This window comes from Molothrus ater, chromosome 1 (genome assembly GCF_012460135.2).
Source record: "Molothrus ater isolate BHLD 08-10-18 breed brown headed cowbird chromosome 1, BPBGC_Mater_1.1, whole genome shotgun sequence".
Lineage (NCBI taxonomy): Eukaryota > Metazoa > Chordata > Aves > Passeriformes > Icteridae > Molothrus > Molothrus ater.
Window position 1 is genome coordinate 47,675,106 of NC_050478.2, and position 15,369 is coordinate 47,690,474.

The 15,369-nt window shown below is 40.9% G+C and overlaps 1 protein-coding gene across 1 annotated transcript in view; it reads left to right on the forward strand.

Annotated features, from left to right (window-relative positions):
• The window catches only part of EEPD1 (endonuclease/exonuclease/phosphatase family domain containing 1), a 62,332-nt gene that overhangs the window by 27,452 nt on the left and 19,511 nt on the right, over positions 1-15,369 (forward strand). The window contains 1 exon segment of the mRNA XM_036379025.2: positions 4,938-4,989. Within this exon segment, the coding sequence (XP_036234918.1) occupies positions 4,938-4,989 (52 nt within the window).

Here is a 15,369-nt window from a genome sequence, read left to right on the forward strand (position 1 = left end):
CCAAAGGAAAAACAGGGGCTGTGAATGGTGATGAGTGTGCCCTTTCAGCAGCACAAGTGGAGACTAAGGTCAGGGATGGGGAGAGCAGGCAGCTGATGGGGAGTGTTCCCTCCCGGGTACCAGGTACCATTAGCATAGCTCAGCTGCATTTTTTTTTTCTTTTTTCAGTCCAGCTCTCACATTTCATGCCCATATCTTAGAGCAGAATAGATTTATGAGCAAGACCGGTTTGGACAGGTTTGCAGATACAATTTTGGCATACAAGTTGGCTCAAGTGGTTTTGTCCTGTTCTTTTTGTTAAGAAAGAAAGAGTAAACAGTAAACACTTCAGTTACATGCATTCATGCTCTACTCTTAGATATGTAAATATTCCATAAAACTTCACCATAGGCCATAATATTTTTGTGGGATCTTATCTCAAGAGCAAAGAAGAAGAGTCTGTAGACTAGAAGGACAGGAGAAAGGAATTATTTAATGTTGCTCAAAATGGTTTGGGATTGAGTGGTTTTTGCATGGGCTATTTATAATAATGTCTGTGAGTCTAGCTGAAGCAAGATTTGGTGCAGCTGTATGCTGAAGAAGGCGACAGAAAAGCAAGAGAAGGCAAATGGCATTTCTCAATGTTGTTAACTTTAGGCTTATGCACTGGCTGATAGAAAGCATGAGAGTTTTAGAAAAACTCAGGCCTTGAGCAAAGGTATGTAATTGAGCTTTGTAGGGCACCATTGTGAGGCCAAGTGTTCGTTTAAACACTTCACTGAGTCTCTGATTGCTGAACTTAATGCTTCACATTTTCCTCACTTTCTCCTCTTTCTCCTTTCCTCAAAATTACCAGGTTCTGCTCTGAATAGAAGCCTCAGCTCCATGCTGTGCTCAGCTCAGCAGAAATGGGTCACTGTGGTCACTGATGCTGTGGGGACCCTCTCTCTTGAAAGTGGCAGCCAGGTGACCTGTGTCTGTAATGGCTGCAGTTCTAGTTCTGTGCAGGGGTGGTCCAGAAATGGACTGTAATTCTAAAAACCTTCCTACCCCTAAAGCACCCTTCAAACTGATTTTGGAGGAAGCAGCTTCTCTTCCTCAGGTAAAGACGCATCCATTCTGCATGGATGGAGCTGGGATCTGCCCTGTGCAGCAGTCTCAGACCATCCCATCTACCTTGCTGCAGAGCCATAGGTTCACTGGTTTGCAGGCAGATGACCCTCTAGTGGTTCTTAGGAGAGCCCCAACATTTCCCACTGCAAGAGCAGATGGGATTTTGTGGGCCATGGGAATTCAAGCTGGGGAGTGAAGCTTGGTGCAAATTAAACACGGTCATGATGGTTCAGGGTGAACAGGAAGCCATCAGCAGGCAAAGGACCTATCTGCAAGTTTGCAGCATTGCAAAAGACTGCCAAAAAAGACTTAAATTACTCCTGGGTATGTGGGATTAAAAAGAGAAACCCAATGCTACTTGTTTTTGAGTAGGAAGACTGAGGAAAGGATCGCAATGATACCCTGAGGTGTAGAAATGTGTTGAAGCTGTAGGCATTTGCTCAGCACTGTGACTAATCTTCTGGAAACCAAAAGGAATTCCCTTAGACGAGAATGCCATGCGTCACCCATGGCCAAAAAAAGAGGGAGTCATGTTTCCTTGACAGCACATCATGTTTGCATATTTTCAGTGCTGGAGGAGAGTCCTTCATACTGATCACTGCATGTTTTCAAGTATTTTGAGTGTGCCTGGGGTGCCAGGATATTAATTTCAATAGCTTTGTTTAAATAGATCATGTAAGTAATTCAGTCAGTGAGTATTTATAATAGAGTTTCATATTCAAGCAGAGGCATTTTCAGTATAGTTACTCATATTACAGCTTCTTAACCAGTACATTTTAAAGCTGGTAAGTTAGAGCAGACTCTCCAGGAGCCATAAGGTTTCTTTGGGGAATACGACTTTTCTACAGCGTTATTCATGAGTTAGTATTTGCACAACATGGTTGAGGATGAAAGAAATAATGCCAAGGTTATACATAAACAAAGTAGTACTTAAGTGTTGTATTGTAGACTGCAAGAGCTTGGGCTTCAGCTTTGGCTTTTGGTAACTATTTGCATTTCATTTGAGTTTTTTTTTAATTGGAGACTTCCTCGCCCTCTCTTCCCCAAGTTACTGTCTGTATTCACATCTCCTTTGAAATCCTTGTTGAACCAAAAACCTACAAACAGCAAATGAAGTTATGAGCTGCTCTCAATGATTTTAAGATTGCTGATGTAGTGCCTAAATAAGCAGCCTGAAATCTTTTCGAAGCATCAAATGCCCAAAGCATCAGCCTTGAAAGAAGCTGCATTTCCAAGCTGACATTGCATCGAAGTAGCAAATACTAATGTTGCTTGGAACTGCTGGAAGAAATAGCAGTAAATAACTGGTTATCAAGAGCAATTTTCCAGGCTGTAATCCAATGGACAGAGAAAGTGTCTGTGATGGTGCTTTAAAGAAGGAAGGATCTTGCAGTTGATTCTTGTGTTTGCAGATTCCTTTTGACCAAGAAAAAATACCTGAGGTATTTTCAGGTGTCACCTGAGGAGAAAAGAGTAAAGTACTGGGCAAACATTGATTTCTTAATTTATAACAGCAGAGGAAGTCTTTTTCTCTCCAGGAATCAAACCAATGTTGCTGCAAATCATGCAGCAACTTTGAAATAAGATTTGATTCTAACCCTGCATATGCAGTATCTCTGCAAGAGGTAAACCCTTTGTATGGTTTCTTCACCTCTGAACAAGGGTACAGCATCTCCATAATATAATGAAACAAAGTAAAAAGATTCCTGCGTCCCGTTTCGTTACTTTTCTGTGACTGGATACTTTTTAAAAAAATAAATACATAGCAGTTGAAAAAGTTCTTGGGGGTTTTACAGGTGTAAATGGGAAGGAAGATAGGTTTTTACAGTGAGAGGATGATTTTTAATGAAAGTGGTACTTGCTTTTAGGGCAGTCTACATATTTCTTCTGTAGCTATTGAGTGTCAGATAACTCACATATAACATTCTAGAAATAAATCAGTCAATTGGTAGAGGCATCTACAGCCTTGACTGATTTGATTAAGTAATCAAAAAGTCTAGCTTCAAAAAGAAAAACACAACAGTAATTTGCATACCCCCAATCCATGTATGCATAGACTTGAAGCCACCTTTGCAGCAGCCCAGGTGGCTGTGAGCACCCTGAGTGCATCCCTGTGTGTGTTAGCCTACCCTCTCACCTGTCCAGTGTTTTTCTCAAGTGTATTGCTACAGAGGTGAGTAATTCAAAATGAGGTGACTCCTGAATTTAGAGACAGGTCTTGACTGTATTGCTCCTGCCTGGGTTATTGTTCTCCAAGGTGCATCAGCTAAGGCTGCTTCTGAGTTGGACACAGCACTGCAGTGTTTTTTAAATGGAATTGCCTTCTTTCCTTGCTGCCCAGCCCATCTTTATTTTGCATGCTGGCTGAATTGCAAGGAAAATTATGTTTACAAATACTTTGTATTGGTTTTGTACTTTCCCTAACTGCCTTCCAGTTCAGCTGCATTTGTGTGTGTGCAGCCTAGTGTGTTCACCAAACAGTAACACCAAATCACATGTCCCCTGCTACCACAGTGGTTGGGCTTTAATGGAATACCTTTTTCATTTTTCTGATTATCCCATTGTTTTCTGAAGCATCTTCACCCTCTTTGTCTTAGTAATAATAGTCTCTGCAGACTAGAAATGCATTGTCTGTGGCTATTTTATAATTCATTGGGTATAGGCTTTTTATGATACCTTGAAGACACTGAAAGCTAGAAGTCTATTAAAGTGAAAGCACATTGGTGTTTAGGGATTAGGCTCTGAATACCTGCACTGGGAAGCCATAGAAAGACAGGACTAGAACTGTGCTTTGCCAGCTGCTGTTGCAGGATGGATGTACATAATTAGCATATAAGGTGTCAGTGGATGCTCAAGAATTACGCAATATTGCTCTGAGGATTTGAAAGGCTAATAAAACTTTTTGTATTATATCCTTTGGCAGGCTTCTGTGCTAACTATTCACACCCTCTTGAATATGAGCTTTTAACTATACTGGCTTTTTACTGTGTCTGTGTGCAGGGTGGTGAGAGTAATTTAATATTTATATGCATCATTTGATTCTTCTAGTGCCATAAAAATGTTTTTGTATCCCCCGGTAAAGGAAATTATCCTCTGGAGTTCAAGGATAAGAAGTGACTGGGTTTAAGACTGGGTAAGGGAAGTGAGCCTATGGAGTTGCAATACAGGTGTAGAATCCTGTTTGAGTGAATTTCATAACCTTGTTGAAGTGAATGCAATTCGGTGTGCAGGATTTAGCCCCTAGAGGTAAACCTAGAAAAGATTCAGCAGGTGAAGAAATTTGGGATTGATTAACAAAGGGCATTACAAGAATAATAATTGAGGATTACCTTTCTACCCTAACTTTAAATGGTGGTGCACATTTCCCTCATCTCTCCCTCAGATTATGTGAGCTGGGTTGTCTTTATTACTGCACCTCATATATAATATTGTGAATTCCTGGGAATGGTTTTTTAGGACTCGTAGAAACCTGTTGACACTGAGGAACAAAGTTGACTACAACTGATAGAAATGTCTAGAATATTTTTCTGTGTTTGTCATTCAGAAGATCCTTTGGTGTTAGTTTGGGATATTGCAAAAGTAATGATTGATGCAGTTTCTCTGTCAGGCAAATTCAGAGACGCTTGTAACTTAGAAACCAAAAAATCTGCTTGCGATAGCTAATTCAAGGCAAACAAAGTGTCATTGTCTGTCTTGCTTTATTTTGTTTCATCATGAGCATTTCTTGTATTTCTTTTTTCAAGAGATAGGATAAAAACAGTGCTGCAGTTCTGCTGTTTCTTTGATTTCTGTAATTCTTGCAGTAGAGTGATTAATTGTCTTTTTCTCTCTGTTTTTTATTACAGTATCAAGCTTTTGGCTGTGCAGGAGCTGGCTGACAGAGAAGCATTGGAAAAGGTATTTAAAAATACATCTAATGCAATTATTGTAACAGATTCGAGCTCTTAAAGCCCGTTGTGTTAGTTGTTCTTTCTAGCTTCATGGAATACCATGCTGCATAGAATAGGACATTTTCCTAGCTACATAGTGCTTGAAGACAGAGGGTCAATGTTTTGTCTAAGCTGACCATGTGCTTTTGGTATTTTCTCATTTTACAGCAAGCTTGGGGTAAGCAATGCTTAATAATAAGCAGTAACTGATAAATCCAGTGTTGCTCTTCATCCAAGGGTATTGCAAGCACAGCAGGCTCAGGTCAGATAAGTGGAACAAATTCTTTACTGTAGGAGTGAGAAGGCACTTGAACAGGTCCCTCAGGGCTGTGGATGCCTCATTCCTAGGAGTGTTCAAGGCCAGGCTGGATGGGGCTCTGAGCTACCTGGTCTAGTGAAAGGTGTCCCTGCCAGTGGCAGGGGTGTTGGAACCAGATGATCTTTTAAGGTCCCTTCCAACCCAAACTGTTCTATGATGGCCTGCTTCTGGATGAAGAACCAAATTTCTTTCTGCTTTATGATTCTTCTGGCCTGGCAAGCAGGACTGGACTCCCAGTGCCCATACTGGGACCAGTTGCTCACCTTCCTTTCTACAATAACTCCTTTACCTCAAGAGCAAGGAGCCAGTTGTGAGGCAGCATGAGAGACCTTTTAGCATGCAAAGAAAACAAGTGGATTCTGAGCCCTGTTGGAAAAACTACTGTCTTAGAGCGGGCATTGAGCTGGTCCTGATCCAAGCAGCCCCTCTGTACCTACGAGTTGTGTGGAAAGGCTCAGGGAGGAAGGAGCAACCCTTCTCCTGCCTTGGACACATTCTTGTCTGTGTGAGGGAGGATGTCCTGCAGTGCTGTGCTCAGGCTGCATCTTCTGGGTACTCTAGAAATAATGAGTAAAGCAAGATACAGCAGCAGTGGGTGCTTCAGCCTTGTGCTTTACCACTGACTGGAGTTGCATTTCACCAAGATCCTTCATACATCCCAGTTAATTCACACGGGGCTGTGGTAATTGCTGGGTCCCCAGGATGAAGGTGGAATTGAGAATCTGGCTCCATGTTCTTAAAAGGCTAATTTATTATTTTATGATATTATCTTATATTGAAGAATGCTGTACTAGAGCTATACTAAAGAATAGAGAAAGGATTCTTACAGAAGGCTTATCAAGATACTAATGAAAAACTCATGACTGACTCCTCAGAGTCCAACATAGCCTGACCGTGATTGATCATTAAGTAAAAACAATTCACATGTTGGATAAACAATCTCCAACCACATTCCAAAGCAGCAAAACAGGGAGAAGCAAATGAGATAATTATTGTTTCCATTTTCCTCTGAGGCTTCTCAGCTTCCCAGGAGAAGAAATCCTGGCAAAAGGATTTTTTCAGAAAATATGACAGTGACATGGGGCATCTCTTCACTGGTGTTTGTCAACTCTGATTTTGACTTGAAGAGGTAGATTTTGATAAAAGGCAGTGACACAGGACTACGCAGGAGACATTGTCATTTTTCACACATGAACAAGACACGGTTCTCAACCACTCATTGTGCAAATCAGGTTGATCTTAGCAAATTTTCATTGTTTGCAGCAGTTGGATCCTCTGGCCCCTCACACACCCTGCACCCTTCCCACCTTCCCAGCAGACCTGTACCTCCCTTTGGCCCAATGCCTCCAAAAACATGGCCTGGCAAGGTTAAGTGACCTCAGCCTGGTGGGAATGGCAGTTTGAGGCATTGTCTGGAGCGCTGCAGGAAGCTCTTCAGAAAGGCTCAGCCTCAGAAAAATGATCTTTCTAAATTGAGCTCTCTGAATATTTGATATCTGCTTTCATACAATGCCAAGCTTAAAGAATTTAAAAGGCCAGTTTAGCCCTATGGAAAATAACAGGCTTGAATTATGTAAGTTCAAAGAAATTTGCTGTCTTTATTTTTTAAGTACAGGAGGGGAAAGAAACCCATAGAATAGAACAAAATCCCTTGTCCAGCCTGCTTGCAGAGTCAGGTTTTGGGAACACTGTGCTGAGTTTTGTATTCTTAAGTCATTATTTATCAGCATTATACTGCAGGAATACAGACTATTATTAAATGATAATATTTTCATATTTATTCTAAGATGGGTTTTTCTGGTTTTCAAAGGGAAGTTTCCTTTAAAGTAGCTATGGACATGATAACTTAAAACTGTTTTTCCTGTAGGGCACTTTCCAGTCTGTTGTAGATGGTTTTGAACTTTGGAAACTTTCTTGTTTCTAAAATTGGCTGCCCAGCTTTGAAAGTGTTCTTATATATTTTTGACACTTGCATGGGATCCTGGAGTGAGCAGAAGCCCCCTGCTGAACAGACTTAGGGGCTGCAGATTAGCTCTATGAAATCAAACCACATTGAAACTGGGTGCATGTGCAGCAAGTCTGTTGAGAACCAGGGCCTCGAGGCAGTGTCATAAAATTATTCTGGTCGTGAATAACACAGGCAGACTGCGAGGTGAGGCACATGAAGCCAGTGGACTGTTGGAGCAGGCTGGGAGAACTTGCTTGAGCTGTTGGGATCTTGCTTCCTGGAAAAAGATTTTGTGCTGTTCTATCTTAGGTACTTAGGTGTCTTTAAATGTTTCTTCCACCTTGGCTATTGAAAATGAAACAACACACTGTGAGAAGCTTTGTGTCATACAAAGACTCAATTTGTTTAATTTCCTAAACCCCGGCATTTTGGCAAATTGGGCCAAAATGGCCCTTTAAGCCCAAGATCTACCACACTGGTGGCATTTATGCCTGGTGTTGCCAAAACAGGAGGCATGATTTCCAAGGTTTAATTACAGCCTGTCCTGGACTGGGACAAGCTGGACTGACCCTTGGATGAGCAGTAGTAGCTCATGATCTGGTTTGTTTTTCTGGGGTGCCACAATCTCCTGTAAGCACCACAGACAGGGTGCTGCTTGTGGAGCTGAGCCCCAGCACCATGCTTACTGCTGTTAGGAGGAAAGGGACAATAATAATTTATTTCAGTGAACCAGGTCACATAAGAAGAACAAGAGCCTTTACCTGGAGAAAATTCTGTGTCAGAGGTGAGTTTGTGTTTGTTTTGGCCATAGCCTATCAGATCCATTCTGGCACAGGCTCCATGTGAGTGGTCTTGCAGGCAGCTTAAAACCAAGCCTGTGCTTACCTGTATTTTGCCCTACCTTGAGCCTTCAAATCAATGTGTTTGCTTCCCCCTGCCCCCTTGCTGAGCTTGTCCTGCTGCTGTGGGATTGTGTTACTTACGTGCCTTCCCTTCAGCGGTGCTGCTGGCATTTGCCGAGGGCAGGGAAGAACACAGATGGCCAGATGCCATGGGAGGGCTTCCAGCCATGCCAGACACATCCCCACAAGGGTTCAAGGCTGCTCAGGCTTTAGGAAGAAGTATCACACACAGGCATGCAGGCTTGTTGGTGCAGTCCTGTATGGAACACCTCTTCCTCTTCCAGAAGCACAGCTCTGGGAGACGCTCCCAGCGACGCTCTTGCCCCAGTGTGTGGTTTTGAGTTACTTTATCTAATTTTGGCAAGTCCTTAATTGCAGAAGAATAATTCTACTTGCCAAATGTTAATTGTATTTATTTGGGGAAGGGGAAAAAATAATTCTCCCAAGGAACATGCTGTTTTTATAGTTTAAAAATAAATCTGTGTAAGTAATTAGGTTGAACTGCCTAGCCAGGTGACATTTCTCATTGGTAACTGTTTTAGCATTTAAATTCATAGCCCTTTTCAATAGGCAACCCATCTACACCAAAGCAATTGTTCTCACTGGTGCTTGATGCCAGTAAGTTATGCAGGAAGAGTCATCCATCTTACAAGAAAAATAAAAATATTCTTTGCATTCTAAGCATTTCCTCCTGCATCTTTCAAGTGTTAACAGGGGCTCTTGAGTTCATTTCTGCTTCAGAGGTGGGTTATAGAGGAAAATAAATAATTTGTACAATTCAATAATCCCGACAGGTTTTTAAAAGGTAAGCCTGCTTTGTGAGCAAGCAACAGTAACCCATTATTTTCCTATTTGTGTATTAAAATGTAAATGCATTTGCTGTTACTCAAGATGACAAAGGACTGTTCACTTGACTCCACAGAGAAGTTTGTTGGCTTCTCATCTAGGAAATGCAAATCATGTGATTCTGATCTGCTGTTTGTGAAGTGTGGAATTCACTTGCAAAGTGATGATTGTTCTGCCCGGAGTTGGAAGAGATCTACTTAGATTGCTATGAGACACACTAGGTGGGCCAAAGGATAATAGGAATTGGGGTGATAATTTCGATTTTGTTAAGGGATGATGTTCTTGAAGTTAATTTTCAAGCTCCAATAACTTGCAGCTTGAAAATCAGTGTCAGTTACACAAGTTTCACTATTAAGGTCTGCTATAACAATGACAGCTAATTTATGTGAGCTATGTCCAAGAGGTCAGTGGAAAGAAAGTGAAAAGAACAAAACAATTATCAGTCGGCTTGTGCTGTCTGTGTGGGGATTTTCACCTTCACTGGAGAAGTTTTGGAGGTCACAAATCAAGAGGGATTGAAAGTCTTTCACCTGGTGCTTCTGAAGCACAGAATGAATTCTCTGGACACGAGGGCAGGCAACCATGTATTTCTGTATTTCTCAATACAGAAAGGGATCTCTTCTGTCTGCTGGTCTAACCTTACTTGGTCATCCATTGGGAATTTCTGCTGGAGATGATAGAATGAGAAAATTCTGATCAGCCTTCTCCTCCAGGTAGATTCCCCCCACACCATCTAAAGAGCCATTTTTCTTTCTTCATATTTACCTTGTTGCATTAAATGGAAAACTTAGCTCTGTAAACAGACAATGTCTATAATCTGTGCTCATTTTTGGCTTTTCCCACTCCATGAGCAGTCCTATTGTCTTCCATGATGTGGAATCAGTTTCCTGGGTTTCCTTACCCACAGGAAAGACCAGATGTCTGTATCTGAGAAATATTTGCTAAATTCAGCCCCTTCCCATCACACAGAATTTTTACACTGTGCACGAGGAATCAGTGAAGCACAACTGAGGTGATACTGAGGAGGTGGCATTATTTTACTAGAAGAAATTTAACATGCCTGCCATTGATCAGAAAGTGGCTTTTGTGTGAGGGGAAATTCAGTGACTGCTGTTGCACAGTTTTAAAGGGTAAGATGAGGCAAAAAGGAGGTGCTTGTTTATTTTTAGTAGCATTGCTCTGCTGGTGCAATTTCACCTGCAGTCAAAAAGAGATTTGTAAAATGCTGAGCTGCCCTGTGTTTTCCCTGCTGTAGCTGCCTTCTTTTTACACAGCACATGGAGAATTTTAACTAAAAATTTGCTTTTGTTTTCTTGATCCAGTGTACTGTTTCCTCCAGATATTATCAGAACATAAAAAGTATGACGTCAATTGAGGTTCCAGAATTTCCAGTATGAAATGCATCTGCTGGAGGTTTTTATTTATCTTTTGTCTGCTTTTGAGTAGATTGAGCCAGATCAGTGTTTAATCATGATTAAGCCCATTGTAATCTCTGTTCTTTATAAAATCCCTCTCTGAGCAGAGCAGGTTGTTTATTTGTGAAAGGTTATCCCTAGGAGCTTTTTGGTGTTTGAAAGAGAGGTGCTGGTTTTCATTTGCAAGGGTAAGCATAGGCACATCACATCTTGCTTGCATGGATATAAATGTGGTTGTGTGTGCATTTGATGTGACTTTTTTTTTTAAATGTCGCCCAGAAATGAAGTTACTCTGGGACTGAGTCTTTGTGTGCATATTTTTAATTGCCATAATCCTTCTGTACAGTGTGATCCCTATCTTACAATCTTGCTTTGGGCTGTTGGTTAAAAAAGATCATAAGGCGATTTGCAACGAATGAATTAGTTACTGTAAAGGAGTTATATATTACTGCCTGTTCTTAGACCTATCCTTTCCAGAAAGCAGTTGGCCCCTCTGAAAATTAAGTACAATTGGATGTCCTCTAGAGTCAGAAAAGGAAACAGCAGTCTTGCTTTCAGAGATCAGGAAAAGGAGATGTCAACTTGGCCAGTGACTCAATCAGGACATTTGATCTGTTTCTTCCAGCCCTGTCACTGCCTCATTTTTCTGCTCCCCGTTTTTAGAGAGGATAGCTGGAGTCAGGTCTCTGAGCTATGGGATGGACTTCTGCAGAGTTCATCAGCAGATGTAGGTCCTTCTGCCCTGTTCCTTCAAAGCCACTGTGGAGTCAATGATTGATCACTTAAAGTAAAAGGAGATTATTCCAAATCATCCCACTGATTTACCTTATACCCTATTACTTTACCCTTTTGCTTTCCCACACTCTCGCTGTATTTCCCCCTCTCTCTTTTGGCTTGCTTGTTTACCTGAGTGCAGGTAATACTCAGGAATACAAAGTATTCATTTTTTTCATGATCATGGGGTCATGAAATCTCAGAGTGAGGGAAAGAATAGCTGTAATTGGAAAGCAATAATTTTTTGCTAAGTGGAGCTGTAAATGCTTTAGTATTTTTTACTAAATGGGTACCTTTTTGACATTATCATATCTACTCAATTGTCTTAGGATCACTACAGCTATACTGTGTTTGCTTCTGGCCTTTCATATTTTTCCTCCTTTCTGTCCTCTAGGAGGCATCTAGATGGCTGGAAGTTTAGGGACATATATTGGTGGACCTTACAGTTCTGACCAGGTCCATGATGATTTCAGTAGCTCTCTGCAGGAGTACCTGTGACTACTTTATCTTTCCAGGCCCCTCACCTGCAAACGATCATCACTTGGTCAGGAGCATCACTTGGTCACAGGCTTTCATCTACTAGGATTTCTGATGTCTTTGATCTTGGCTGGATTCTTTTTCTCTGTAGTTGCATTACCCATCTCTTTTCTGATGATCAGTGGACTTCAATAACCAAAACACTAGAAGCTGTGCTATACACAGCACAGGGAGCCACAGAGAACACTAACTGTCTTAAAATGCTGTCCCTTATTAGGTGCCCTCTTCTTTCCTAGAGCACTGCTGAGCCTCTGAGCAGTGGTGGTATGGAGATTGCTTGTTTCAATAGCTTGGCATTTTTTGTAAATCATCTGGTCTTATCCCTGGACGTAAGCCAAACTCACCCAATAATGAAGTCATTCTCTACACTTCCAGAGCAGGGAGAAACAGAAAATGTGTTTATAAGTGCTGGCAAGTGTTAAGGTTTGGTTGTAAGTAGTAGAAGAAAGAGGGGACTTACTCAGTCCTTTTTCCTTGATTTTCTCTAGAAGATGGTAGAAGGCAAAGCAAGTTCAAAGAACAGGAACAGTTTTGAGTAGTCAGCAATTTGAGCAAGAGTGGTTTTTTGGTTTTGTTTCTTTTTTATTTTTTTTATAACATATTGACATAGCAGCAAGGGTGTTTTAATGCCATCCCAAATAATTTTTGATAGTAATACATATGCTCTCTGTGGGAAGCCAGAATCCATGGCATCTGTTGGAGCAGAACTTTGGTCAGGGTTGAAGGACAGTCGTGTAGACTCCGTGGAGGGCATGCTAGTAAGGACAGACAGAAAAGCATGTATTATTACTCATGGAAATCTATAAATAAAGAATGAGCTGTTTCAGAAAGGAATCAATGTCAAATTTGGCCCTTTGAATTAAGGGCTAGAGCTGTAAAAACAAAAAAGAAAGGAGTATGAGATTTTTTCAAAAAAAATTTTTAAAGGTAAGATAACATGGCCTAGTGCTAACAGCCTGGAAGAGATACTCCAGATAATAAGCATTTTAAAAAAAATGGAATTAGGAGGTGAGGCAGATTAAAATAACTTTACAGAAGATGGCCCAGTGTTCTGTAGGGTGATGTAATCAATGCCTGAAGGAAGAATAAATATTTGAGGCTGGCAATGGTTGTGAGTCATATTAGATGTTTCTTTCTTCCTTGTTTTTGTGTTCTTAACCATGGGAAAGAATGCTTGCTCTAAGCAGAGATGTAAATCAGTTGAGGAAAACAGTAATACCAACAGTAGGAAAGAATGAAGCCACAAAACACCCAATTCACTTACTATTACCTCTAGATATTAGTGAAGTTTTATCATGAGATGGAAGGACACCTAAGCTTACATGTTTAAGCAGCTTTCTTTGATTAATAACATTCAAATATTGTGATTTGCCTGCTCCCTTTCATTTTTTTTTTGTTCTTCTTTTGCATTAGAACATTTCTCCCCCTTCCTCTTCTCCTCTGGCTGAATGTGGCATGCAGATGAGGAGATTCAGATGATGGCAAATCGATAGAGCTCATTTTGTTTGGGGTGCTTTTAGTCAGTGAATAATCTACTGTTCCTTATCACTTTTGTATCTCATGTTTCATAGGATGGTTCTCTATTTGCTTTCTATATTAAGGGCTAGGTTCTGATAAACTCATTGTCACCTCCTGGTAGTTCCTGGGTGAGTAAGGCTGTATTCACAGTGGTGTCATTTTACACCACACCACAGAAATTGATTCCTGGGTTTCATGGGAAAGTAATTGACCCAGGATTAAGCATAAAAAACCAAACACCCAGGCCCTAAGGAAAACTGAAAAAAACCTCCCAGACAAACTTAAAGCCCCCAACAAAACCCTACAAAAACCCCACAACCAGCAAACATCCGAAACCCACACAAACTAAAAAAACAAACCAAAACCACAAAAAGGTGTTCCAGGAAGCCAGTGACTCCTGGTTGCCCAGTACCTGATATCCAGTCCAAATGAGCACATAGCTTAGGTCTCCAGACAAATGCTGCATGGATGCTCATGATTTTTGTGATTCTGTGATTTTAGCATAGCTACTCAGTTGAGTTGGGTACTATTTGATGACATAGTGCAACTACTTGAACTCACTCAACTTTAGTAAAACCATTGTGATAAAAAAGATACTTTCACAGTCACCAGGGCTTCTTTTTATTCCTTTTTATATAATGTCAATCCCCTTGGCATGCCATTATAGCTGTTAATGATTATAGTGCCTACTTATGAAGTATAAAACACTGTCTTGAAAAGACTTCATAATAAATTTGTGACCATCCTTGATGATCTCTTGAGCCTTAATTTATGAATTATGTTTAAAATAAAAAAAAAAGTCTTTAGGAGTATGAAAAGAAGCAGCCAGGAAATGTCTTCTGCCAAATTAGTCCATCCTGCGAAGTATAAGACAAAAGCTCAGCTTGTGAATGGAAACATGAAAAATTAAGAACCCACAAATATTCTACATAAAGGCCTGGTAGATGTGGCCATCCCCTTCCAAAGAGAAAGGACAGCATAGATTTCTACTAAACATCTCTGTAGACACCTTCTCATTAAATGGCAAACTGGATGAAAGATAGTGAGTATTCAGGTTTGACAATAGGCAGCTGAACATCCCATAGTTCTTCACTGGTGTCCCCAGCACTAAAAATATATTAGTGGAGTTACTGTATTGCCTCTTTCAGTTGTTGTTTTGCTGCTCTGTGCCAAAGGTTCTTCCTTGTCTTCCTTTTGAAGATCTATAAAAAGACACTGTTTATATAAATAATCACCTTTGTTTAGGATGAAGGTAGGAGAATGGGCCAGTGAATGATCTGCATTGTTGTCCTGAGAACACAGTGTTTAAAGGTGAGCAAAGAACTGGGTTTATGGGCAACAATGTGTTTTTTAAATCACATATTCAAAGATTACGACAGCAATTTCCTCTTAGATAGTAGAGAAAAGTAAGCATTTGGGGGGCTGTGGTGAGCTATAATTCATCTGGGAGGGCAGTGTAGAAACTCACTGTTTGTCATAAGTTTTTCCAAAGCAAATAAAACTCATAAGTTTTTCCAAAGTAAGTACTCAAAAGGCAAAGCAAGTAACCTGGGACTGCGAACTTCGGCTCCTACCACTCCCCGATGGATCATGTAAAGCCTGACTTAGGAAAAAGAAAAAGTGATCTGATTCCAACAAGTTTGTATATGGAAACAAACCATCACACACTTTTGATAACTGAGATAATGTTAAACTTATCAGCATAATTATTTCCGGCACATTCCCGAAGCACAATGGGTGAGTAACACAGCAGTGGCAGGAGAGGGGCGCGTGTCCAGCTGGATCCACATCCAGGGGCTGCTTCAAAAGAGAGTCAAGCTCATGAAGGGGCTCAGATACCTGATATGGGAAACAATGCCTTCAGTTTGAAAAATCTTCCAGTCCTGCCAAGCATCATTTAGCTGCTGCCTAACCCTAGGGTGCCTTAAATGACGGTCTCCTCTGATGCTTTGCTGAGCAGTGCCTCTCTGCAGACATGGAATTACCCACCTCTGAAGCAGGCAGAGGGACTGCACCACTCAGTTTCTAGCCTGTGTATAGTTGGGCTTGAGAAATGATCCTTCCTCATCCTGTCCCCTCTGAGAAGCTG